A 26771-nucleotide genomic window follows, 5' to 3' on the forward strand; every position below is an offset into this window, starting at 1 on the left:
AACTCGTCGGCCAGATCTGGTCACATAAGGTACTGGAGTAGAATTTGTAGGTGACACAGGACTCGATGGAGACAGTTCAGGTACTGGTTTTGGTGAAGTCGGAACTGCAACTGGTGGTGATATTGCTGGTGCAGAGGACTGGTGAGAGTTCTCGAAGAACGCAGGCTTTAAGCGATCAATGTTGATCGTGGACTGTTTGCCGTTCTTTTCAATTGTGAACATTTTATCAGTTCGTTTGAGTACGAGGTATGGTCCATCGTATGGCGCTTGTAAAGGTTTTTTAACAGCATCGTGGCGCACGAACACATGTGAGCAAGTGTCCAGAGCTGGATGAACGAATACTTTCTTGGTGTCATGAGGTGCAGTAGCAACAGGTTTAAGTTGATCCATCAAGGTCCGTAAATTTATTAGGAACTCATGAGGCTCGACGTTAATTGAAGGGGATTCAAAAAATTCTGATGGTAGTTTAAGGGTTGAGCCATAAACTAGTTCGGCCGATGTGCACTGTAGATCTTCTTTTAATGCGGTTCGGAGTCCGAGCAAAACCAAAGGAATTGATTCGGTCCATTTCGTAGATGCATGACATCGGAGGCTTTGTTTAAGAGATCGATGGAATCGCTCGACTATTCCATTGCTTTTTGGGTGGTATGGGGTCGTTCGGATCTTTTGGACACCCAAGAGTTTGCTGAGCAAAGAAAACAAGTTGCTTTGGAATGGTCGTCCTTGATCTGTCGTGATTATTGAAGGCAAACCGAAGCGTGAGATCCAATAAGTTATGAATGCCCGCGCAACAGTTTCAGCAGAAATATCAGGAATGGGAATTGCCTCAGGCCATCGTGTGAAACGATCTATGCAGGTAAGTAGGTATCCGCAATTGTTTGAAGGTGGAAGAGGTCCTACGAGATCTAGATGAACATGATCGAATCTGGCTGCAGGTAATTGAAAAGATTTAAGAGGACTATTGGTGTGTCTAGCTATTTTAGATTTTTGGCAATCTAGACATGAACGGGTGAAATTTGAAATGTCCTTTTGCATGGACGGCCAAAAGAATCTCTCTGAAATCAAATGTTTAGTGGCACGGATACCTGGGTGGGAAATATTGTGCAAAGATAAAAAAACTTTCTTTCGGAAAATTTCTGGGACGTAAGGTCTAATTTTGTTTTGCTTGACATCACAGTAAAGTTTAGATGAATTGGGGTCGGTTGAGAGAGGTTTTAAACAAAGTGACAGTTCATTCTTTGCCAAAATAGTCTGAAGTTCTTCATCAGATGCTTGTGCTTCCGCCATGGCAGAAAAGTCTATTTTTGGTAACTGTATTTCATTAATACGAGATAAGGTATCAGCTACAACGTTTTTTGAGCCCGATACGTGCCTGATGTCGGTGCTGAATTGTGCAATGAAATCAAGGTATCTTAGTTGTCTTGGAGAAGAAGAGTCAGATTTTTTGGTGAAAGCAAAAGTAAGAGGTCGATGATCTGTAAATATTATGAAATTTTGACCTTCCAACAAGTGTCGAAAATGTTTGATAGTTGCATATATCGCCAAAAGTTCCCTATCATACGTACTGTATTTACGTTCTGAGGGCGTAAGTTTTCGGGAATAAAATGCTAGAGGTTGTTGACCATTAGACGTAGTTGTATGGAGGACAGATCCGATGGCTGAGTCTGAAGCATCAACCATGATAGATAATTGCTGGTTAGGTGAATGGAAGTTCAAAGTAGCTGCATTTGCAATATCAGATTTGCATTTTTCGAAAGCTTCTGTAGTGAGGTCAGTCCAAGGAACAAGTCGCTTATCATTCTTTTTAGAGTTTTTTAAAAGTTCGTGTAGGCTAGCTTGAGTCTGAGCGGCATGAGGCAAAAATCGACGCTAAAAATTGAGCATGGCCAAGAAACGCTTTAGCTCAGATATATTTTGAGGTTTGGGAAAATCAGAAATGGCTTGAACTTTTTCCGGTAAAGGTTTCACGCCTTCAGATGTAATTAGACAACCTAGAAACTTTACCGATTGCTTCCCAAGGACGCATTTTGAAGGGTTTAGTTTCAATCCGTGCTGAGATAATCGTTCAAATACTGTTTTTAAATGTTGTTTGTGCTGTTCTACATTATTTGATGCAATCAGTATGTCATCAAAATAAGGAATGCAGAAATCTAAATTTGACAAAACTTGATGTATATAACGTTGAAAGGTTTGTCCCGCGTTTCTTAAACCAAAGGGCATATAAACATATTCAAAAAGACCAAATGGGGTTGTGATTGCTGTTTTTGGAATGTCCGCTGGGTTAATAGGAATTTGATGATAAGCTCGGATCAAATCCAGGGTGGAGAAAATGGTTTTATTGAAAAACATTTGAGTGCAATCTTGAATATGAGGAACTGGGTATCTATCAGGAACGGTAATTGAATTTAAACGACGGTAGTCGCCACACGGTCTCCATTCTCCATTAGACTTTTTCACCATGTGTAGAGGACTTGCCCATGGGCTACTAGAAGGACGGATAATACCTTGAGACATTAAAAATTCAAATTCCTGACGTGCAATTTTTAACAACTCGGGAGATAAGCGACGAGGTCTCGAAAATACTGGTTGACCAGTTGTTTCAATAAAGTGATGTATTTTAGTTGATACTTTGCTTTTTGTTGGTTGAGATGGATTAGTGAGGTCTTGGAATTGCGATAAAATGTCATAGAATTCTGAATCACCAAGCAAAATGGATATACCAGAAGTTAATGAATCTGTGTTTGTATATTTGCCTTGAGTGGTTAATTTAGTTATGCCATCAATCAAACAACCACTTTTAACATCAACCAAAAGATTATAGTGTTTTAAAAAATCAACACCTATAATTGGTTGGTTCACATTTGCAATTATGAAAGACCAAGTAAAATTTCGCCGTAAATTTAAGTCTAGCGTAAGGCGTTTTTTACCAAAAGTAGCTATTTTTGTGCCATTAGCAGCTAAGAGGAGTAATTCATTAGAGGAATCAGCTTTAGGAGCATAATTGTGTGGTAAAACAGATACGTCTGCGCCTGTATCCACTAAAAATTTCCATTTACTAACTTTATCGGCCAGCATAATTCTATTAATTTTGCGATCGTGGCCAAGGCCAGTGGACGACCGCCGATTTAGTTTCCCGAATTCTTGAAAGAGCAAGGCAAACTACATTTTTTTGCTTTTGTGCCAAAATTTGTATGATAAAAGCAAATGCCATCAGCAGGTTCTTTATATTTTTTAAAGCGATCACGAGAGCAACTACGACTGTTTTTAAAAGGTCGATTTCTATTTCTGCTTTGAGAGCGTGATTGGCGCATTGTTGTAGTAAGCTCGCCAACTAAAGTCGTCAAATGGGCGACTTGTTTTTCAAGTTGGGCTATTTGATTATTCGAAGATTGAGGAGTAACGGAATTAATGTTTGAATGGCCAGCCAAATCATTTATTTTATCTGCAACTGATGCTAAGCCAGCTAAATCTTCATTCAAAGCAGTTAAAATAGTTTGTGTGCTGTTTGGCAGTCTTCCGAGCCAAAGAGATTTTAAGAGTGGCTCGCCAACAGTATCGCCCGCCAATGTTTTCATACGAGCTAATAACTGAGATGGTCGTTGGTCGCCAAGTTCTAGGCCTTGTAGCAGCGTACGTATTTTCGAAGCTTCACTTTCAGAATGCAACTCAATTAAACGTTTTTTTAATGTTGGATATTTATCAGTATCAGGAGGTTTCAATATTATATCGCTTACACAATTCAAAATATCAGAATCAACGGCAGAAATAACATGATTAAATTTTGTATTGTCAGCAGTAATTCCCGCCAAGGCGAATTGCGCCTCAAGTTGAACAAACCATAATGCAGGGTTAGCTTTCCAGAAAGGCGGAAGTTTGACGCCAACACGAGAAACTGTTGCGTTGTTGTTGGCGGAATTTGGAGTATCTCCTGGCATGTTTTATTCAAGAAATCAAAGGCACGTTATAAATATAATTTCACAAAACTGCTTTGAAATACGAAAATACAAATAATATACTGATAATCAGAATAAATAATATGAAAATGCTAATCCAAATTATATAACAGAAGTTCCGATGGAAATTATTTAGGCTGTGAAAATAGAAACAATATTCAACGATACGCTTACCGCCATTAGGAAGAAATGCGCTATGGCGCCATTTAATGCATAAAGAAAACTGGGAAAGTTATCCTTTCACTTTTCGAGTCACCAAATGTGGGATGTTTTAGTGGAGAAGGTTGCAAATTGGGATAGTTAAGTTACATCCACACATAAAGAATGAGCGACGACTTTTTTATATAAAAATAAACATCTTTTAATTTTTAACGCTAACACATCGACAGACAACAGATTTTTTGAAAGACCGGAAATTGATCTTTTTTTTAATTCGCACAGCTTGCGCGCTTGATCGTAGATAACTGCTTCGTACTTCCGGTGCGCAGTTAGGAAAATAGTTTTTCGAATACAGTCATTTTGATGGAAGCAGGATCGCCACAAAGTTAAACATCTGCCATGTCCCTCATAGTCACCCAACCTCAATATAATCGAAAGGTAATGGTCTATTTTAGAGCGTTCAATACAGAATCAATATCCTCAACCGGCATCTCTTCCGGAACTTTCACAATATCTCTAGAAAGAATGATACAATATATTCCTCTAAACACTATTCGACACTTTTATAAATCGATTCCTAGGCGAATCCAAACTGTATTACATGCCAATGGCGGACCTACACCATACTAATGAGGGATTCTTTATAAATCTAAGGTGTTTCCATTATTTTGATAATACTTGTATGTCATGCCTCATTCAATCATAGCACACCGCCATTGGAATCTTTAATATTGTCAGGAGGTGCAAAAATGCTGTTTATTCTTAGTGAAAGAAATATAATTCAGACCATCAAATTTTGAGATATTGGGATCTTTATTTTCTCGAACATACTGAATGGAAAAGACATATATAGGAAAGAAAACTGAAAGCTGGTGATGTAGAAAAATCGAGATTTAATATAGAATTGTTTTATTTTTATATGAAGAGAAAAATACCAAGGAAGATAAGATGCCTATTGAATGCCTGGAACCAAAGCTCCTGCGCAAATGAATGGATACTCTGAGGCGTAAACGTGTTACAAAGGATTGCGACGTAATGACATGACGACATGCTGTCGACTTGATCTTTAATGGCATTACTGAGTTATATTTCAAGATGATTTCTTGTATTAGAAAAACCAATGAAATAGAAATTGATTAGAAAACGGTTTAGTACTGGGAGTATAACTATCCACTATAATCAATATAGAATTTTGCGTCATGGTAGCTAAGAGGGGTTGGACCTCTCATTCTGACCTTGCCCCTCGACATGTTTATTCTTATTAATGATTTTTCATAAATTTATTCTTATTGACTAAATCATCAATTGCTTCTTAATATTCCAAAACAGTAAATTGAAAGTCATCACAATACTTTTAATGTAGAAAACAAAAAATCTTGTTCATGCTAGAACTACAGTATGCGCCAAAATATACAGTACTGAAATGAAAAGATAAACTAAATTACATCATCATCAATTACATAATGTCATCTGTGAGTTTAATTTTCCTCAAAAGAAATTAACATACATACATATACACTTTAGCGTGTTGATTTCCCACAGTATGCGCAATGTAAGTGTTCAAAGTGTGCACCGCCTCTCTGTAGACAGTGTTCATGTCGTTCAGGCAGATCCTGGAACATATCTGAAACAAAGGTTGCTGCAGACTCCTGCAAAAAGAGACGATTTTCTCAGTTGTTGTTAAACTGTGTTGCTTGGCGTCGTCTTATTAAACTTCTCTTGGAATTGTTCGGTCACCTTTTTCAAACTCGGTCCACCTTCACGATCGCTCCCGTATGAGCGAAAATAATGCTCAGCTATAAATACTTTTTCCTTTGTCTAGAGTTCCATTTCCAACAACAACTGCACAACACACCTTCCTTTTCACTACTGCGAACACATGTAGCTGGAACTATGCCTCATTGATAAACGCAACCATGTGTTCGAGATGCGCGAGTTTCAGTACTGTATATTTTGGCGCATATTGTATAAGTTCGCTGAAAAGATGATCTTCTTTGTTCTGTGATGATATGTTGAAAATGTGTCAAATCGCGATCTGCCATCAAATCGATTGCAAAAAAAAAGCCTACGCCTCTTCACAGTGCCATAGCCTTTGTCAAATTATTCTTCCTTTTTTTCCTATTATTTTTCATTACAGAAATTTTTAATTCCATTACCAAAACAATTTTAATTTTTTGTTCTGAACTCCTTTTCGCCATGCATGAAAAACGATTTTGAAATCCAATTTGAGTTTTGATATCGATTGTTTTCTTGTTTTTTAAAACAAATATTGATATTCTTGCTTTCCCATATTAGCGATAAATGCGACCTACACTGGCACTGCGAATAGAGTCTTTCCGACAGCCCACATGAAGTTCAACTGAAGCTTTATTTTGCAATAAAAGAAACGTTTCATCTTTTCTCGGGTTATAATCATCACTTTCATTGAATACTCATATCAAGACGAGTATTTAACCCAAATGGAATAACAGTGTAGGGCGTTCTTCTAAAACGTTTCAAACCAATATAAGGAAAGAATACCTGGGAGACCAAGCTTCGCTCGACAGTTTTTTTTAATGAAAAATCGTCAATAAGATCTTATCTTATGGCTCGTTTAAAGTTATAAGCAAAACCTAATTGAATTGCAAATGCGGAACGAACATTAGAAAAAGGCATGGGAGTTCTGAGCCCTAAACACTACTTTATATCTTATACTCTTGCAGATCATGTATAGCCACATGTCAATATTTAGTTATAAAAAAATTGTCTTATGTATGTGTGTAAAATCACGCTTTTTCAGACTTCGTGGCCCGAAGAAAAAGAAATCACTTTAAAAATTGTAAAACTTCGCTTTTATTGCATCCCGCAAAACATAACTTATGAACAAGCAAGAAGAGCGGACGAACGTCAATCTTAAACAAAATTAAATAAAAAAGATGGAATTAGATCAGGAAATAAGAAAACATTTTTAGAATGAAGTTAATATGGACTAAATTAATATAAAAAATAGAAAATAAGTCATGATTTAATTTATATTTAGAGATATCATTACGCTTTTCCCCTCATTGCAAGACGTGGCAGTGTGCCGGGGCCCTTTGACACACAACCATACCTTACAGTTGTGTCCAACTAAGAGGTTAATATTTAAAAGCATATTGAAAGTGATACCTAGGGATTGCAATACCGGGATACCGAATACTGGAATTTTGGGCCATTTGTACGATTTTGTAATACCTGTATTCACACATTTAAATACCGTTTTTTCGGTATTTACTAGAATTTTTTTAATTGTCTCCACCGTATGTTCAGGGATAGCCAATATAGCAAAATAGTATACGTTTTGGTTTTTATATCTCCCTAATTAGACTGTGAATACAAAGTTGCATCGTACAATCAAGAGAAGTGATAAAATATGTGAATCATCCAAGAAGGCGGGTCAAAACTATCCTAAAACAGCTCCGAGAGATAATGCACACTCGCAGGATTCGTAGTTTGATATTCATATCTGTGAAAAAAAAAAGGTTGTAGTTTTGAAGAAAGTGCGCACTATTTCGATATTTTTTTAGATTGGTGAGTTTGTTATTCACATTGTATTTGCATATCATACTTTAGGGTTCAAGATATTTTTCAGAGTTATATATATATATATATATATATATACTCATAAATAATAGCCCATAACAATGAATAAGAATAACTTTAAAGAAAATAAAAAATCAGTTGATAATACTTCGATTTGGTTTCATTATTTATATGATGAAAAGAATATGGTGGCACAATGTAAAAAATGTTCAAGAATTATTAAAGTTAATGGAAGAAGTACAAGCGAACTCCATACACATTTAAAAACGAAACATGATACAAATTTGTTAAAGAGGAAAGATTCTAATTGCGAATAAGATACAAATTTAAGCACAGCTTCTAAGCCCAAGCCATCAGATTATTTTGAAAATAAAGATAATTTGGATGAAATTATAAGTAAAATGACAGCATTAGATGGTTTGCCATTTCGTGTGTTTTGCACTTCTACTGAATTAAGAAAATCACTATCCGCTAGAGGTTTTAAAAATTTGCAAACATCGATTAACATTATAAGAAGAACTGTTATAAACTACAGTAACGGTGTTCGCAATTCTTTGAAACACGAGCTAATACAGTTAAAAGTAAATTGTGAAAAATTTAGTCTTACATTTCATGAATGGACAAGTGTAAGAAATAGACGCTATTTAAATAAAAATATTCATTCAGAAAAATAATTTTGGTATATTGGACTTACACATGTCTCAGGAAGTATGCCAGCCGAAAAATATGTGGAAGTGCTTAAATCTAAATTAGCGAAATATGGATTATCCCTGAAAGAAGATATTGTATCCATAACGACTGATGGAGCAACAGTTATGAAAAAAGTTGGAAAGTGTATTGGTGCAAATCAGCATTTGTGCTATGCTCATGGAATTCACTTAGGAGTAATAGATGTATTATACCAAAAAAATAAAGAACAGAAGAATCCAAATACTGTGGATATAGAAACTTCGGATCCCGATTTTTAAGAGAGTGAGAGTGATATTGACAATGAATATAATTAAAATGTAATTGTTGAAGAATATATTGCTAATGAGGATGAAATATTAACCCATCAAGAATTGCTTCCTATAATTTATAAAGTTCGAAAAACTGTTGAGATATTTAAACGATCATATATGCCATATTACAAAAGTTTATGCTAACTGAAAATAAAACAGAATATATGTTAATATTAGATTCTAAAACACGTTGGGACAGTTTACTCCAACTGATGGAACGATTTTTGAAGCTGAGAAATCCAATGCAAAAAGCAATAATCGACTTAAACCTGTAAATTAATTTTTCAGATAGTGAATTCGACTTACTATCCAGAACTGTATCAGCTCTACTTCCAATAAAACTGACTATTGAGGCATTATGTCGGAGAGATTCTAATTTATTAACAACTAATGCAACAATAAATTTCATGTAGCAGCCACTGAAAGAACAGCACACATCACTCTCTGAATAATTATATATGACATTGAAAGATCGCACAGAAGAAAGGCATACCGAAATAGAAAATGTCTTACGGTATTTACACAACTATAATGATTTTTAAAAATGAAAATGAAAAAGAAGTAAGTAAATTTTCTTAAAATTTTTTACCCACAAACCTGTCCACATTCAGAAGAATTCAGTACAGTTATCGAAAATTATGATGTCATTACTGTCGATAGTGAAAAGGAATTGTCTCTTGAACAAAAATTAGAATTAGCGATAAATAAAAAAATGTCAACGAACCAAAATACAATACAGAAATCAGCTATATCCAAAAACATCCCATGAGAAATCGATTTATTTGAAGATGAGAGATTTAGAGGTAAATATTTGGAAAAAGTATATCGCGTATTGCTAACAGTACCACCAACTAGCTTAGATGCCAAAAGAGCGGTAATTTTTGCACAAAATTACGTTCCAGGCCTAATGACAGTACAACTGATGCATTATGTTTTTTAAGATCACATTTCGAAAATTTGTAATAGTACCACAGACTGAATAGTGACATTTACATTTCTTTATGATTTAAATAAGATGTTTCTTTACTTTTTTGTGATTCTTTATATATTGTTATAATTTATAAGTTACAAATTATTTTTTGTGATAGTTACATTCTCTGATAAAACTGGCAAATAAAACAAAGAAACACCTGTCTTTGTTATTTTTTCTTTTTCTAAAATTTCTAATACCGGTATTAAAATCAAAAAATACCGAATACCAGTGTTGAACTTTTGGTCCAATATTGCAAACTCTAGTGATACCTACAGCTTGCTACATTACCTTTACATTAATACAGAAATCTTTTTCAACGTAAATATTAAAAATATTAAAAAATAAAGAATTATATTTGCAAAAATCTCATGTAAATCTAAATAATCAAAAATAATTACAAAATATTAATAAACTTAATAATATAACTGCAGAGCCAGATGAAGAATAGCTGCATACCACAGAACTTCAATTCTAAAATTCTGCAAAAAATCGAAATAAAAAAAAATTTGAATGTAGATGGGTAAAGAGCAATGATAGTTTTTCTGAACTAGGTTTTTTGGCGTTTAATTGACAAAGTAAATCGTTTTTCTTTATGTTGAATAGAATCTGAGTTAGAAAGAAGGACGTACGGTGAAACCTCGGTTTAATGTTTCCCACATTTAACGTTTTTCGGCATATAATGTGACCCTTCATTGCCCCAAATAATTTCCTATACATATTCTTTCCAAATATTTTAAGTGTAAAGAAGTCCTAGATTTAATTTTATTAATTTGAAACATTTCCTGTATTTTATGTTTTTTTTTTTTTTTTAGAAAAATTAGTGCAATTCTTCTAAAATTATCTGCAAATGTGACGGAAGACAACGAAAAGAAAATCTTTCTTACCCATAGGTGCAATACAGTACTTCTCCTCTTTCTTACCTACCCTCCTTCTTTATGTCTCTGTGTTAAAAGTGGGAAAACCACGTCTCATCTACCCTTGTTCCCTTGATTATGCGAAGACAGATTCTAGAAATCTTGGTGAATAGCTACAGCTGCGATTTGAAATGTAGACATTCTTTCCAGATTTTTCATTAGCATTTGTGTGTTTAAACAATAGCGTCAAAAAGAAAGCAATTTTCTCCGCCTTAAAAGGAGGAAATCATCAAGAACGCAGAAGCTTACAGTGGTAAGCTGATTTTACTAATTGGAATTTCAACTTTGAAAACGATGTTAAAGCAAACTGGTGATGTGAAAAAAATCCTTGAAAAGATGAGAAAATGGAGGAAAACAAGAGGGAAAAGGAAAAATCTTGAAATTACAGCATTTCAGAATTTGGAACATTTTTTTTTTTTTTTATTTCAATGGCTAAAAGTTCAATCGATAATCATTCCTATGCATGACCCTGTTTTCAAAGACAGAGCAAACCGAAATTCCTTCTAAACTGAGAATTCAAGGAATCTCAGCTTCAAATAGTAGGATAGACCGTTTCAAGAAGAGGTATAATTTATGCCGCAAGTTTGCGACAAGTCTGCTGCAGACGATTCCGTTTCTGTTCTTAATATAACACTATTCTAGTAAAGACATTTTAAATGCTGATGAACCAGGATCGTTTCAGTTTCTTCCTGATTGTAAAGAGTGAAAGCAATCACGATGGGAAACAAGCGAAACTACGATTGTTTATTTCGCTGTGCAACAATTCAGACAGAATTGGGAAGTTAACACCATTAGTTGTTGGAAAGTCAAAAAAAAAAAAAAAAGGCGCTTGAAGAATGTGAAAACCTTTCCTACTAAATACACATCAAACCAAAAATATATGATGACAAGAATAATTTTTGAAAACTACCACCGTAGATTGGGCAGGCAAATGCACTTACAGAAACGTTAAGCTTCTTTTGTTCATTGATCAATGCACAATCCATATTATCCATAAATTTAAATTTACAAAATATAGAGAGGAATTTTTGTCTGCCAATTGCAGAAGTAAAACACAACTTTTTATTTTTATTTTGGATTAAATGATCATTTGAAGTGCGCTATAGAAAAAAACTTCTGAAAAAATCCTCTTCTAAGTATAGAATCTGGAGGCAAGGAAAAATTGATAAGCTTTCCAAAAGCTCGCATCTGATTTCTTCAAATTAGGGGGAGTAAATGAATCTCGAGTCCTTTTATAAAAAGCGAGGAAAAGGGAAGAATTCTTTCCCTCTTCAGATGACGTTGAGGATTCTGTAGCTCGCAATATAAACGTCCTCCTTACATCCAAGATTTTCACTCTCCCCTTAATCTACTGATTTGAAAAGGATGAATAGTTCGAGTGATGATCGAAATGAAAATGCTAAATATAGAAATAAACTCTTGTAATATATTAACCCAGAACAATCAATTGATAGAATAGCGTAAACAAACAATTCTTTCATTTGCAGCCTTATATATGTACACAAAAACAACTTGCTTTCATCTAGGTTAATATTATTTACAAAATTCACACAATAGTTGAAAGTTCAAATTTGACAAGATACAATGACTCTACTAGTAAAAGGATCCGCTTCTGGCCGTCCGTATGCACTTAACGATGTGTTGGAAAACGGGTGACGCTACAGATGATCGGGATGCCAATTACCATGTGAGGAAAAAGGGGGAACATTATACTCTGCGAAAGTCGCTAATCAGTTTGTGGAAATGGTGTAAACGTTTCGTTCGAATAATGAAAGCTAGTAGGAAAATTTACAAAAATTCATACTCATATATATTGAGAATGTGGTTTGCAATGTAGCTTATAAAGAAATAACTGATTTCTTTTAAAAAAATTCAGAACTGATGCCCAAATAGTTGTGAAGGAAGAAAAGATTGTAATCTAAATTAATTTTCTTTTCATGGTCAGTATTCCGTTTTTGTCAAACCCTTATTCAGCGGTTTTACACATATAGATATAATTCCTTAAATGTAGGTTACATTGCATCAATACTTCACGTAATTAAACACACCAGACATTCATTATTATAAAGGTATCAAAGACAGGAGATAGAATGCATCGCAAGCAGTTTTTTCTGTCAATATGTTTTTATATTTTAGTCGTGCAAGTTTTCTTTATATCCAGCAAATGACAGTAAACGTATGTTAAGGAGCACAAACAAGGAATAACAAAAGTTCATAGTTAAATAAAAAATTGTATTGATAAATAAGAGCACCATTTTGTATTACCTTTCAATAAGAGAATAAAATTTGCCAGTGCCTTTATTTCAGTCTTAATCCGTTAAGATTACAGTGCGACAGAAACATTCGTTTTAATTTCAGAATTTGAAAATTATCATTCATGTTTTAGTTCTGATTTGTAAGAATTAATTCGAACTCCATTATCTCTGAGTTGTGTCATAGCAACAATAAATGCTTCATATTTTCTTACTAATTTCGTAAAAAAATAGATAAAATCGGGTATTTTTCGGGATATGTCCAACATAATATTGCAGAAATTATGTTGCACAGCTTATGAATTATAAGGAATGATATGTTTTTCTTACTATAAGGAATGATATGTTTTGGAACTTCAGAATTCCCATTGGTAAAGATTCTATTGCATTTGCAAGAATGCACAGAAAAGCTAAAGTATCAATATATTCTGCTTGTAATCAGCTGCGCAATTTTCATATGCCCAGCCTTATTAATCAGAGAAGATGGATATAAACATTAAAACTAAATATATTAGTGCATTAAGATTTCGTTTCTTTACTTACCAGTTGTGAACGAAAAAGACTCTACTCCAAAATCACGCGAAAAGGCGACGACGAATAAAAGGATGAGCCCGATTTCACTGCTAAACGTTCGCGTCATTATCGTGATACGGTTTTCAAAGTGTGACAGAGAGGAAACTAATATCGAGCGAAGCCATTAATTATATGCATGAGATGGGGAATTCCCTTTATATCTGTCATCGCTGATGAAACATGTGATTAGATTCAATTGGCAGACGAGACAAATACTTGTCATCGAACGAGAGGATAGTAATTTTTCTCTCCATACAATTTTTTTATCCAGTTTTTTTTAAGTAGGATAAATCAAATTAACCCGACAGTTGTAAAGCTAAGCTCGCCGAGAGCGAATGCATTGATGACATCAGAAGGAGAGCGCGCTTCGTTTCATTATTATGCCATGAAATGACTGAACTAATCTAGAGCTCTTTTATCAAGATCCAGGTTAGATTTTTACTACAACCGGGCTAGACTTTTTTTAGTCCAAACTAAATTTCCTTGTTAAAACGTTGTTAAAAAGTCACACATTAAGAAATAATAAAAATCTTATACATTTACTGAATTCTGATACAGCTCGGTAATCTATATTTCTGATATGGTCTATACACAAGGAATGATAAAATTATTGTCATTAACATGAGCAGATGTTAAAAAGATTGATAGAATAGCAATAATAGTAAAATTATTAAGAATCCTTGAGTATCCAACATCTTCAAAAGAACAGAAAGACATGGAAAAGTAGTTTATAACAGAAAGATTCGGACACTTTGCAGTGACATGAGAGTAAGCAAAATAGGTCAATTAAATGTTGCTTGAACAAATCTAACAAATTGTACATTTATTATTTGTTATAACTTCTTCGCCGTCACTACATTATTGAGTCTTTAGGTGTTATTTCGACTCACTGGTGAGTGCAAACTTTGGTCCGGACATGACACTTTTCGAAAAATTTAGAAAAGCATAGAAAAAACTCGAAAAAAAAAACATTTACATACTTTTACAAAAATATTTACATAGCAATGAAGTGATTATGTCTGCCCTCCCTTTCTTGGATTTTGGAACTCTAACTACTTGGATCTTGGAACTCTACATACATTATTATTTTAAAGTAAGAACCTAAATTTCTTATCTTTCTTTCAATGTTACAGGTTCTATACCGTTATGTTAGAAAATATGAATTAATTCCATTCAGAGAAGAATTCAGCATTATTTTTTTCACTATTTATTTTAAATGTAAGTATAATTTTCAATTACACAATCCATTTATAGGTTATTTGCTGTAGAGTTACGGTTTCATAGTGATTGCGCATGCGTTAGCTCTCTCATCGTCCTTACATAGCAAGTGCCGAAAGAAAGAACGAGAGTTCATATGACGGCACGGCTGCGGATATCCGCAGGTGGTTACATCAAGTTTTCAGTATTCCCAACAACCACCTTATACTAAAGTATGTGAATAATAACTATGAAAGATGTTGAAGCCAAGTATATTACCGAATATGAATATTCAAATTCGTTTATTGAACTAATATTCAAAAAATGCTGATTAAATATCGCATACTACAAAACCTTACTAGAGTCAAGGAAAAGGAAAAGAAAAATTGAAAAATAATTCACATTCTGAGTAAAGATTAAAACAAAATAGTAGAAAAACCTTCAAAAGTAATTATTATTTAAAAAATCCTTTTTGTTTTCTTCACGATTTTGATTAAAAATATAAAGTTTACTCATTCATCATCTGTTTTTTTTTCCTTTTTTAAAGAAGACACGTTAATTTATCATTAAACTATCTGCATGAAGAGTGGCGTATGATTTATTTAAAAGTATGTCTAGGAAATAAAACCAAAATATCGTTATTATAGAGAACTGATGTAAAATTACGCAATTTTCAATATTTTAAAAAAGGATTTCGAAAAATCAGAACTCGTATAATTTGCACTTTGTGGCACTGCTTCTGGTTTATTCCGTAAACAGCAATTATATATGCTAATTCATGTGACATTCTGGTGATATGTTTTTGGTCCCAAGTTTAGAAAAAAAACAAATTAAATTTTAAAAATTCAAAAATTTATCAAATATTTAAATGAATAATGTAAACACCGAATATTATTTATATTATTTAATAAAAAAGAATTACATATTTTGTGGAAGATTTAGTATAAATATCATCTGAACATTCAAAAGTGTTGCTTCAAAAAGGAGTCTTTATTCCAAACGCATTCAATGCACCGAAGCTCAGAAATACTTCATCCAGGCGAAAATGTTTTGTCATAATATAATAATGGCGCGCACGTGCGTGTGTGTGTGTTCTACAGGACAGTCTGTTTTTGTGCTACCAAATTTCATACTTTGAAGGCTGGGAATGTGCACCTCAAAGAGATTTTTCTTTGAAACTTTAATTAGAATTTTAGTGAATCAAACATTAAGCGAAATTGTGGAGTTTTTTTTGTGATAACTTCCGAAAATATTACAGCACAAAATTGAATTTTACATCATCTTCAATCTTCAAGTTCAATCTTTTTAATGATACTAACGTTTTAACCTAGAAACTAATTTTCTGTTTTCAAGTCAAAAATAATCTTTTCAATTATACTATTGTTTTAACGTATAAATTAGTTTTCCATTTTTAATTAATTTTTTAAAAAATATTTAAATCTTATTTTTCGACAATTTTTCTAGCATAAAATGAAAATAAAATTTAAATTGCATGAGCATGTTTTGAGTGCATGGGGTCTTTATGTTATAAATTATAGCATAAAGGGTCTTATTACTATAAATTATGTCTTTAAAAATCTCGAGTATAGGATTCAGTAGAATTTAAATCTAGAGAGAACCCTGTCAATCCATTCGATGAATATCGTCGTTTTCCAAAAGCTCCTGAAAGACAGACTTGTGCGGTCGTACGCAATCGCTCATAAGTACAAAATCCGAATCACTGGATCTCGAAGCAGACACACGGGGGAAGATTCATCACACTAACGATTTCCGGTCATTGAAGCTTGGGAGAAATGATGGATCTTCATTCAGTACTATATCTTTTGAAGTAAGCAGCAAGCGACCGTCACAACGGTTTCTTCCCTTGATCTTAGGGGGATGAAATAATGTATCTACTTTTCTCCATATCAACTGGCGTTCAATATCGTTTATAAACTGAAACACTTGTTATCGGAAAGGAAAACGGGATTTCATTGGACATGTCCAGGCTTTGTGTTCATTACATCGTTACAAACATTGCCGTCAATGGCAATGATATATATTCTTAAAAAAAAAAAGAAGAAGAAGATTCGATTGTCGTACACACGTGTTGAGCAATGTTGGCCGTTTTCTAGTTTCGGTCTCTTTTCGCCTTCACGGAAACATTGATCCTCTGTTGCTGTTGTTTTAATTTATCATCTACAAACTTCTTTCTTACAGTTGTACTTGTATTTTAGAACGCTTTCCGAGCGCGTGATTTAACAGTTTTGTCAATGTCAAAGTTTTCGGCGACCCAAACTACTTAAGCACTTCTTACAATTTTTCGATTTTTTTTTTTTTTTATTCGATTCGTGTAAAGGAATCCTCACGATTTCTTGCAGTCATTTTGAATATACAACGTTACTTTCACTTGCAACAAATATCTGAAACGTGATTTAGCACTTTCTTTTTTATGCAGCCTTGCATTGGGTGTTTGAATCGGCACAATTGTATGTTCTCGTATCACCTGTATCGACATGATCCTGATATTCGCACAAGTATTACTTTTTTGCCGAATAGACTAGTTCTGAGTGATTTTCCAATTTGCTAAGTTTTGCATACTAGTGCATCTTTTTGATTTTTGTAACACTTTATTAAAAACTGAACAGTCCACTTCAATTTTTGAGCAACAGAGAAATACCGAATTCTAAAAAATATTATTGCTGATTAATAACTGATTTACAAATGAAAAAAAAATGAAAAAAAATTCTAATATGTCATGCATTTAATGAATCTTACAAACCGAAATGCAACAATTTAATACCTAAGGCTGAATTACAAATAAAATTTATTTAGCATAAATCAGATTTTAAAAAGACTTATCAATAAAGGATTTACTTTAATTATTGTTTTGAAAATAGAAAGATACAGAAATGAAAAAGAGGAAATCTAAATGAGGAAAATATTTTTTAATGAATCAACACTATGTTTCTTTTATCAAATTAATCAGCTTTCACTAGTTAGTAAGATGAAATTCAAGCTAATGAATGATTTTAAATTACTTTTACACTAAAATTGTGGTGAAGATATTCACTGGGAAGGGGGCCAAACTTTTACGGACACCTTTAAAGTGCTTTTTCTATAATAAAAATATATTTCATTGTCTTTTTTCCATTCAATTGGATTTATGAAAATATTCAGTCATCAATGTCACAATCATAGCAAATACAACAGGTAAAAATAGAATACTGATTCAAATTTACAATGGGTGATGAAAAAATAATAAAATTAACTTTTTTAAAAATGCAGTTAATTTCTGATTAATAATAGGAAATTAGATTAGATTATTGTATTTTCTGATATAAAACTTAGAAACTGAACACTATAACATTTGATAACCAATTCGAATATTTAATGAAATATATATACAGCTGATAAATTTTTTAAAGTATTCGAGAAACTTTCTTTTGCCGTTGTTGTGTGAACGTAACCCAAAATTCATTCCAGCCTCGAGTGTCAATTGCGAAACAAAATATTTTATTCGTGCCCATCCTTCATCACAGACAAACTGCGCTGGACGATTTTACTTTGAACGAAAATTATTTTCTCATTTAGTTTTGCTTAGAGCGATTTTAAACATCTTTTTATTCTCTATGGGTGGATTAATAGATGCTTTTTAATCGAATGAGTGGAAAATATGGCTATGATAATACTTTGGAATGCCGCGGGATTTTCCCCTCTTCGCAAACTAAACATAAATGCTAGAAAAGTACTTTATAAAATACTACTCACAGAATTCATTTATATGACGCCGATTTATTTGCCTCGGCTTCGTTTTAAAAACTATTCTCGTGATTGCCAAGAGACGAAGCTCGCGTCAATTTGCTTGGCAGCTTGAATTTCGAAAATGTTTCAGCTAAACTGATCATATCCTGCTAACAAAATGTTAGAAACAAAACTGTTTTTTTTTTTTTTGAGGGGGGGTGCCTTTTAGCCAAGGACTCTTAGAGTGGACATAGTTTTTAGCCTTCCTCTGGTAACATTCATAAAATATAAAAACTTTCTGCTCTAGATTTTTTCAAATATATATATATATTTGATATGCATATAAAAAAATATATAAAAATGTATATAAAAAAGTCGCACTGGATTTTAATGATTATTCCAAAGTGATTATATATTAGGTGATTCATTTAATAATAATACAAAAATGAATGACAAACATGAACAATTTTCTTATTATATTTTTATTCTTTAAATAAGAAAAATTGCCATTTTCTTAACAAAATGCAGTTAAAAATATTTACAGATTTAGGTGAATTTCTTAAATAATTTATATTCATTTCTACTACATGATAAATATAATTTTGAAATAAAAATTCCTACAATTTAAAATCAAAAACGAAAGAAAAAATGTCAGAAAATGTAATGATATTAAGCTACACAATCCATTATTAACTTTACATCAGTACAGTTACAATTTTCCAACTCCGTGTGTAATGCTGGGTGCAGTTTAAGAATATCTTAACCTAATCAAAACCCAACCTCTGTTTTGGTTTTTGGCAGTTCAGACAGCTTTTTTTATATGTGCGAATAAATTTTAAAATGAATAAAAGAATTAATAATGGAATTGTGGATTTCACATTTTTTTAAATTCTAAATTGTAAGAGATAATTTAGCTTAGGTCTGCCATTTTTATACTTTATCTAATGGTGATTCGCTGAGTTCTCCTTTCACAGGACAGTTAGAAGCTATTTTCAATATTTTCATTCGACATTTTTTTGTTATTGGCAACGGATTGTTTCTGTTATTAAATAATGGCGTGCTTTAGTACGATTTTAATATTCACTTCCGTTTAAGAAAAGATCTTATAAAAGGAAACAAAGGTTAGTGAGAGAAAGCATTGCATAATGGGGGGAGGGGCGAAAGAGAAAGCCAGAAGAATAAAAATTACATATGGGACCGAAAACCACACCTTATTTACATTTTTTTTAATGCAAGAATGTTTCATAGATATTAAGATGTGGCCTGCTGAGTAGTAATATTATCAATTCAGTCGCAGGTATTTTCTGTCGGCGTTATTTTTATTTTTTAATCGGTATTTTTTTTTTTTTTTTTTTTTTTTTTTTTCTTTTTCCTAGCAGAAGGCAACTTGTTTCAAACAAATGTTATTGATTATTTTTGCTCTGACTGTTCGAGAACATGATGAATAGAGACGATGAGACAGTAAGGAATCAAAATTTTTAATGTTAGTATATATTCATCCAAAATGTGCTACAAATATTATTTTTAGTATTATTATTTCTTAAAACTTCTGCTAACGTGCATGCGATTTTCTACTACAGCATTCATTGTTTAATCTAGACAATCAAATCCGAGACACTGTTAACGGTTAATCTACACGGGTATATCTTCTAAGTAAGAATATTGTGATCTAAGTAATCTCATTGCGGTGCCATTACTCTATTCGCCTGTTATTCCGGAGGTTAAGAACCTTGAGTTCAAGAACTCCGCGACACGCACGTCAAATCAATAAAGAATAAAGTAAAAGCCCTGATGAAAAAGGTTTACAAAATGCAATGATTTGTTTCAACAACAAGAAAAACAAACTATTTAAGGGTTTGATGAAATAGATTTGACTATAATTACTATAATTTAAATTATGAAAACTATATGTTGAAAATGATATATTATATTAGGTTTTAAAATTTGATATTATTGCTGAAATAACAGAGAAAATCAAAATCCATATCACAGAAAAAAAATCATATTTCGAAATTTTTGATAGCGTATAAATTATTTTTAGACATTACCACCAAAGAACAGCCATATTTTGAAATTAAAATTTTTAAATAAAGATTCAGAAAAATCGATTCGAGGTTCACTTTCCACCTTCCTAAGTTAGATTTGAACCCATTTTGTTAACCTTAAGTCTAATGATTTGCCGCGTAATGCACCAGCAGATAACAGATAAAATCATTCGCTTTTAGTATTAATAGATATAGCTGCATCATTAGTATTAAATACTGACGACACTTTCATTTAAAATGCATTAAAATGAAAAAAAAGAAAGTTTATGAAATCATTTCGAAGGTTGTTAATGATATTTTGCTACATTTGTTCGGAAAATTTTCAAAGCTATACATTTAATCAGTTACAAGGAAAGAGCATTTCAATCAAAAATTCGGAAAGTTGCTTCTATTCAAATTCTGATACATAGAAAAATATGCAGAAAACGTGTTGATTGATTTCTTATTTAAAAAGCTTAAAAGAAAATTCACTTCATCTACAAATAACAATAATAATGAAAAACGGAATCTGGAATTTGAAATCTTATCCTGTGTGAACATTTTTATTTTGTGTGATAAATTTTGATTATTGAAAGTTAGATTTTTAAATCAAATGAATCAGATGAAGTGTATTGATAAAGCGAACCCTCCTAAATACTTAGAAAAGAAATTTGAATTTCCTGCTCTAATCTTTCTGTAGAAGTATTTTCAATAATGCTATTACAAATAAAAGTAGATGTGGTCATTCAGAATCGAAACTCGGATGTTTTGAATTTGGAATGCTTTTTTTTATATATTTTGTTCATGTCTTTAACCCTTTCAAGTGAAAGAAAATTTCCAGAGACAATAATCTTCGGTCATCCGTTGTTTTCAGATCTGGGCAAATGTCTTTCGGCATCACAAACCACAATCCAACAACATTATGTTCGCTTATTTCAAAGATGCTCACTTTTACTTAAATGATATAAATTTTATCTGAAGAAACTTGATAACTTGGAATGGATTTTCTTTAGAATATACTCAATGAGTAGAGGAAGAGTTATGTATGCGCATGCGCGAGCTCCTTTCCCCCAAGATCTAAACAACATTTGATTCCTTGTCATTTATTGCGAACTTTTAAAAAAGGCGATGTCCAATCACATGAGGCAATACCATTTTATCTCCATGTCATGAGAAACCCTGAAATTCGTATTATATATCCTTCCTATTTTAGAATTCCTTCCTATTAAATGGTCAAGGATACTCACCTTCTCCTATTCCCCTCATACTGAGCCACATATTTTTTTGAAAATGACTTTAAATAGATTTCCAGTTTCATAGACATTACTTTATGGTTATACCCATCAAATTTCTTCAATGAAAAAATTAATTATCTGTTTTTTTTTTATCTTAAGAAACTTAGCAGGATAAAATTTAAAAACGATTTTTATGTTTAGTTCGGAAATAAAAAAATAAAAATAAACGCATTTTTCTCTTACATGCAACTGGTTCTTTCATTTTACTGCCACTGATATTGGCATAACTGCTCCTCCCCTTATTTGTGCCATTTTTTACCTGATAGCATATGTTCGTCTCCTCTGATCACCGAAACTCTAATCAAAGTTTTCATAAGCGCTGCTCTTTATCGTTACCCTTTACCACGATAGCTACAATCACTCGGACTATCAAACCGGTTGTGTGGCCACGAGGCCATCAACGATGACAGGCGGAAAGTAGTTTCCCGCTAGGGAAATTCCGTATCCGGGCTTCCGTATCTGGAGTCTATGAACAGCCATCTCGAATGACGTTGCCAGTGTGAACAAATAGTGACAATGAGCCGAACAATCAGTTTGAAAGCAGCTCTCATTTCTGTATTCACCGGTGTTTTCTTATATTTCACTGAGGGTGAGTCATTTTCTCAAAGTACGTTTACACGGTCTTTCCCATTAATACATTTATTTTTTATTGCCTGTATCAATTACCTTTGCTTGATTTAGACTGCACTTCTGAAAGTCTAGCACTTGACTGCTCAAAGAAAGTGCTACTTTGAATGTTTCAGTCCCTCCGAGCATCTTTTCCTTTGTAGCAGAATATTTACGAACCGAAATTCTGTAACTTTTCTTTATAGGATATTTTAAATCATGTGCCTTCTGTAATAGAAAAGCAATAAGAGTACATTGTCGGTTCCTTACACGCAGTTTGTAGCTAGGCAATATGGACAAATGTTTATTGGGACGATCTTTAGAAAATTCATCATTGTCATGAATTATTAAGATTTTATTTTTTATTATTATTAATTGATTTTAAATAACTTTAAATTTAAAAAGAGTAAGGGCCGCACTGATTTTATTAGAACATTCATTTATTTTTCTGTTTTGGAAACTTACACAGTAGCACTGTTTTTCTGCCTTATTCAAATTTTACTATCTCAGACAAAAATATTCTAAACTTCTCCACAAGAATCGTTAATCTCAAGCAAACAGCTTGTTTATGCAGTGCTCACTATATAAAAAAGCCGCAACATGGTATTTAAACATGTATGAAGATTTTTTTAAAAAAAACGTTTTTTTAAACATATAAATAAATTCGCCTTAAAAATACTTTAAAATACATAAAAAATGCGTCAAGCAGTGGTTTGGGAAAGGTATAATTTATAGCTGAAATTATTAACATTTTTTTCCACGCTTTAAAAATAGGTTATTTTAAAGAATAAAACAAATTATTTAATTTAAAATAAGGAAAGATGTTGAAAAATATTTAGTTAGTTTTTAAGAGATGTTTCTAGTCTACTATTCTCGAATCATTTAATAAAGTTTTGTTTAAATTGTATTCTCATACAATTACTATCAAATGTATCTACTAAATTGTAACTTTCTTATCAAGTTTAAAAGAAATAATCGAATATATCACTCATGTATTAAATATCGAAGTTAAATTCTTATATTTAATGTATTCTTAGATAGTGAAAATTTTCTACAAGTGTAATAATTTGAAAATGACAAATGCCTCCATAATTGTTGTAATTTTTCTCGCGTCAAGGTTCTTACTAGTTAAATTAGAAACTTCAAGAAATATGAAAGAATTTCTCTTTACTATACTATATAATTTTTAATTTCAAATATGTTAAAATATATTATATATTATATCTTTTATCAAAACATTTTCAGGACATCTTTCTAACGTTATTTCGAACGCATATAAAATAATAATCCATTATATTCTGGTATATGCTTATGGATTTAACGTTCATGTTATATTTGGAAATGTTTTTCATTTCATGATTATTTGCAACGTTGACCTCCTTTGGATATAAACAGTTTCACTGGAATTATTGACTGAGAAAAATTTCAATTAAATCTTTTAAGAGCAATTTAATCTCAAAGGCTTAAGCAATAGAATTTCGTAAACATGTATTTATACAGATTTTTTTTTTTTCATTTTCTCTGCGCTTTCCTAATTTGCTATGATTTCACTCAAGCTTGAATTTAATAGAAGCTTGGGATTTAAATGAGAAAAGAGCAATTAATATTTATCTAATCAAATTACATGCTTGCTGAATCGAAGCAAGTTCATAAAAAATATAAGAAAAAAAGTTGAATAATTAAAGCTGAAATGTGTGTGTACTGCGGAATATATTTCCTGATTCCGTAATATCTGAGAGAAATACTAAGCAAAAATTTCTCTGAATCAATAAAAAAAATATATGGAGTATTACATTAACAAGAACTTCAAATTAAAACTGAGATAATTTTACACAATTCAGATATATTTCAGTAATGACAAAGATATATTACAGTAATTTTCATCATTGTTTGCTTTTGAAGTTAAACTTTAACTGCAGCTGCTATCGAATTTTTAAAAAAATAACGCAGACAATTTATTCAAATCCTGCGTGAAACCGAAACTTGTTGATTATTGAAAAACAAGACGAATAAATCTAAGTGCTTCGTTAACAGTAATGAAGGGAAAATACAGGATGAAATATTCTTAACAAAGACAAAGGCGTTGATTTTATCATAATATGAAAACATTGCTTTAAAATAGTTTAAAAGTTAATTAAAATTAGGCAAAAAAATTCTATGGGACTAAATTAGAACCATAGAAAAGAAAATTTTATAACTTTTAAAAATCTTTTGTTCTATTTAGCTGTGGCAATCTCTTTCATGCTATAATATTTTCAAATATCACAGTGAAAAAAATTCGAAATTTCGCTAAAATTATACTTTAAAAATTTATAAAAGTATCTCCGAGACGGACATTTCTACTTTCCAAAACCTATGTGTAATAAATTTGGTAATTTTATGTCTAATGACCTGTCCTGTAAAGTATAAACACACAGACATACATTCTTTTTTATTATTAATAGAGATATTATGACATAAAAATTTTACAGCGCTTTAAAAATTGTTATTTTCTTGATAAATGATACAAATGACTGTTTAAGATTGCTCCTTTATTTTTCATATTCTAGGTTCCTGCCCTTAGTTTCATTATAATCAGCCGAAAACATATTAATTTTCAACAATTAGATGTACAAAAACGGTTCAGAAAAAAAAAATGTCTACATTGTGTATATTTCCTTCTTTCGATGAATTGTCTCCAAGATTCAATTTCATGAAAATAGGGTATAAATTTCTTCTTCAACCTGATTGACGTTAAAGATCCAATTTCTTATTGCTACCAGTTTGCACAAACAGTCTAAGCATTTTCTAAAGAAATCTAAAGAGAAGTTAGAGGGTCATAATGGTGTATTTTTGAGAAAAATAGTATCAATTTTTTCAAATAATAGACATTCGTTAATTCACAGCAAATTAAAAACTAAAACTGTGTTTAAGCATTCGTTATTTTCTCTCACATTCTTAAGCTTGCCGACTTCTGTATAAATATTTGCACTATGGAAAAAGGGAACCTCATATTCCAAATATACGATAAAAAAATAGCTATTTTAATTTCAAAATCTATATTATATTGAAAGTAAAAAATGTAAAGCATAATTTTATATACTTTTAATGAAAATATAATTTTATGCATTTAAATTATCTGTAACTACAACTTGTCTTTAAGAATATTTTATTAGGTCTCTATTATGTCACTAAAGACAGATTTTGCTACATGTAATTCAGTTTAATAAAACAATCTTTTACAAAAAAAAAAAAAAAAAAATGTTGTACTCCCCGAGGTTTTCCGTTTTTCTTTACTATTTATTTCTTCTACTTTTTATTCTCCTCATATCTCCTTTCCTCATATTTCCTCATATATCCATTTATTCTCCTTGTTGTACATAATGAGAGAACTTCAGAAATCCTTCAGTTTCGCATGAACGAGTGAGACGATAGATTTATAAGAGCACTAAATAATCATTTTCCACTATTTCATCACATGCAAAACGATAAAAAAAACATCAAAAAATTTTAGCTTATAAAATTTTTCGTTTATTTATATTAAATTTTTATTTATCGTAATATACTGAAGAATTCACTTATCTTAAGGAGAGTATTTTATAGAAATTATTAAAACTTTTTAATCTGTCCAAATTCTTGTTTTCACATTTTTAGTTTTATTTGTTGTTAGATCGAAACATTGCTAAAAGAATTATAAATTTGTTATCTAAATATATAAAACTGAATTTCTGTTTGCTCATTTGCTTGAATCATACTCGATTCCATATTCCTTATTCGAAGAAAGTTTGGTCCTCCTTATTTGGTTTGGTTACTCCTTATCACCTGGAAGGATTAATCGCTCTTTTAATAAGTTGTTAATCCTCAAAATAGGTTGATGACAGCCTGAGTAATTTCGAACCGTTTGTCCCCGTAACTTGGAAAACATATCATCACCATAAATCTATTTTTACACCATCTTAAGATTTTAAAAAATTACCTTTCCATTAGCATTCATTACATATCCGCATAACTGTTCTGTTTCTTAATTTATTATAAATTTTTCAAAGTTAATTTAAATGCAATTTTTTAACAATTCCATTTTTTCTTGTTGAAGTATGAAAAGATTTTGCAATTTAATTCACCTATAATTCACTCTCATTTGCTGGTATTAGGTCATTTTCCTTTGGGCATTTTGCTTTTATTTTGTAATGTAACAATTTATAATATGCTTGAGCAGAAACTTGCCTTTAAACATTGTCTTTTAAATTTGTTAAATATTTATTTGTGCAGTTGAATTAATTTTGACATATATTTTGAAAATTTCAAATATTTACTCCGTACGGTTAAAATAGCACATGCCATTTTAATATCCGTTTTCTGAGTTTGTTATGGTATGTGCAATATTTATCCCATAATAAATACCGTTTTATAGTTTTATTTAATTACATAAGTTAATTCAGTTTGAGATATATTTTTAAAATATATATTGTTACGGAAATTCCGGGGTTTTTTCTATTTGTTGGTAGATGAAGAAAGACAATCAACAGGCTTCAATAGCAAACAACGACTTTTATTAGACAAG

At 31.7% G+C, this 26771-nt stretch overlaps 2 protein-coding genes across 4 annotated transcripts in view; one reads left to right on the forward strand and one right to left on the reverse strand.

The window, feature by feature from the left end:
• The window catches only part of LOC129975890 (uncharacterized), a 47613-nt gene extending 34123 nt beyond the window's left edge, over positions 1 to 13490 (reverse strand). Inside the window, exon 1 of the mRNA XM_056089165.1 lies at positions 13357 to 13490. Within this exon, the coding sequence (XP_055945140.1) occupies positions 13357 to 13453 (97 nt within the window). The 5' untranslated portion in view covers positions 13454 to 13490. The remainder of the gene's footprint in view (positions 1 to 13356) is intronic.
• An 8589-nt stretch (positions 13491 to 22079) lies between these two features.
• LOC129975910 (cobalamin binding intrinsic factor-like) overlaps positions 22080 to 26771 on the forward strand; it is a 48827-nt gene continuing 44135 nt past the window's right edge. For all 3 annotated transcript variants that reach the window (XR_008785060.1, XM_056089195.1, XM_056089193.1), the window contains exon 1: positions 22080 to 22214. Coding sequence is in view for 2 of the 3 variants with exons in the window: in XM_056089195.1 (XP_055945170.1) it covers positions 22142 to 22214 (73 nt within the window). In the remaining variant the exon portion in view is untranslated. The remainder of the gene's footprint in view (positions 22215 to 26771) is intronic.

The sequence above is a fragment of the Argiope bruennichi genome, chromosome 7 (assembly GCF_947563725.1).
Source record: "Argiope bruennichi chromosome 7, qqArgBrue1.1, whole genome shotgun sequence".
Lineage (NCBI taxonomy): Eukaryota > Metazoa > Arthropoda > Arachnida > Araneae > Araneidae > Argiope > Argiope bruennichi.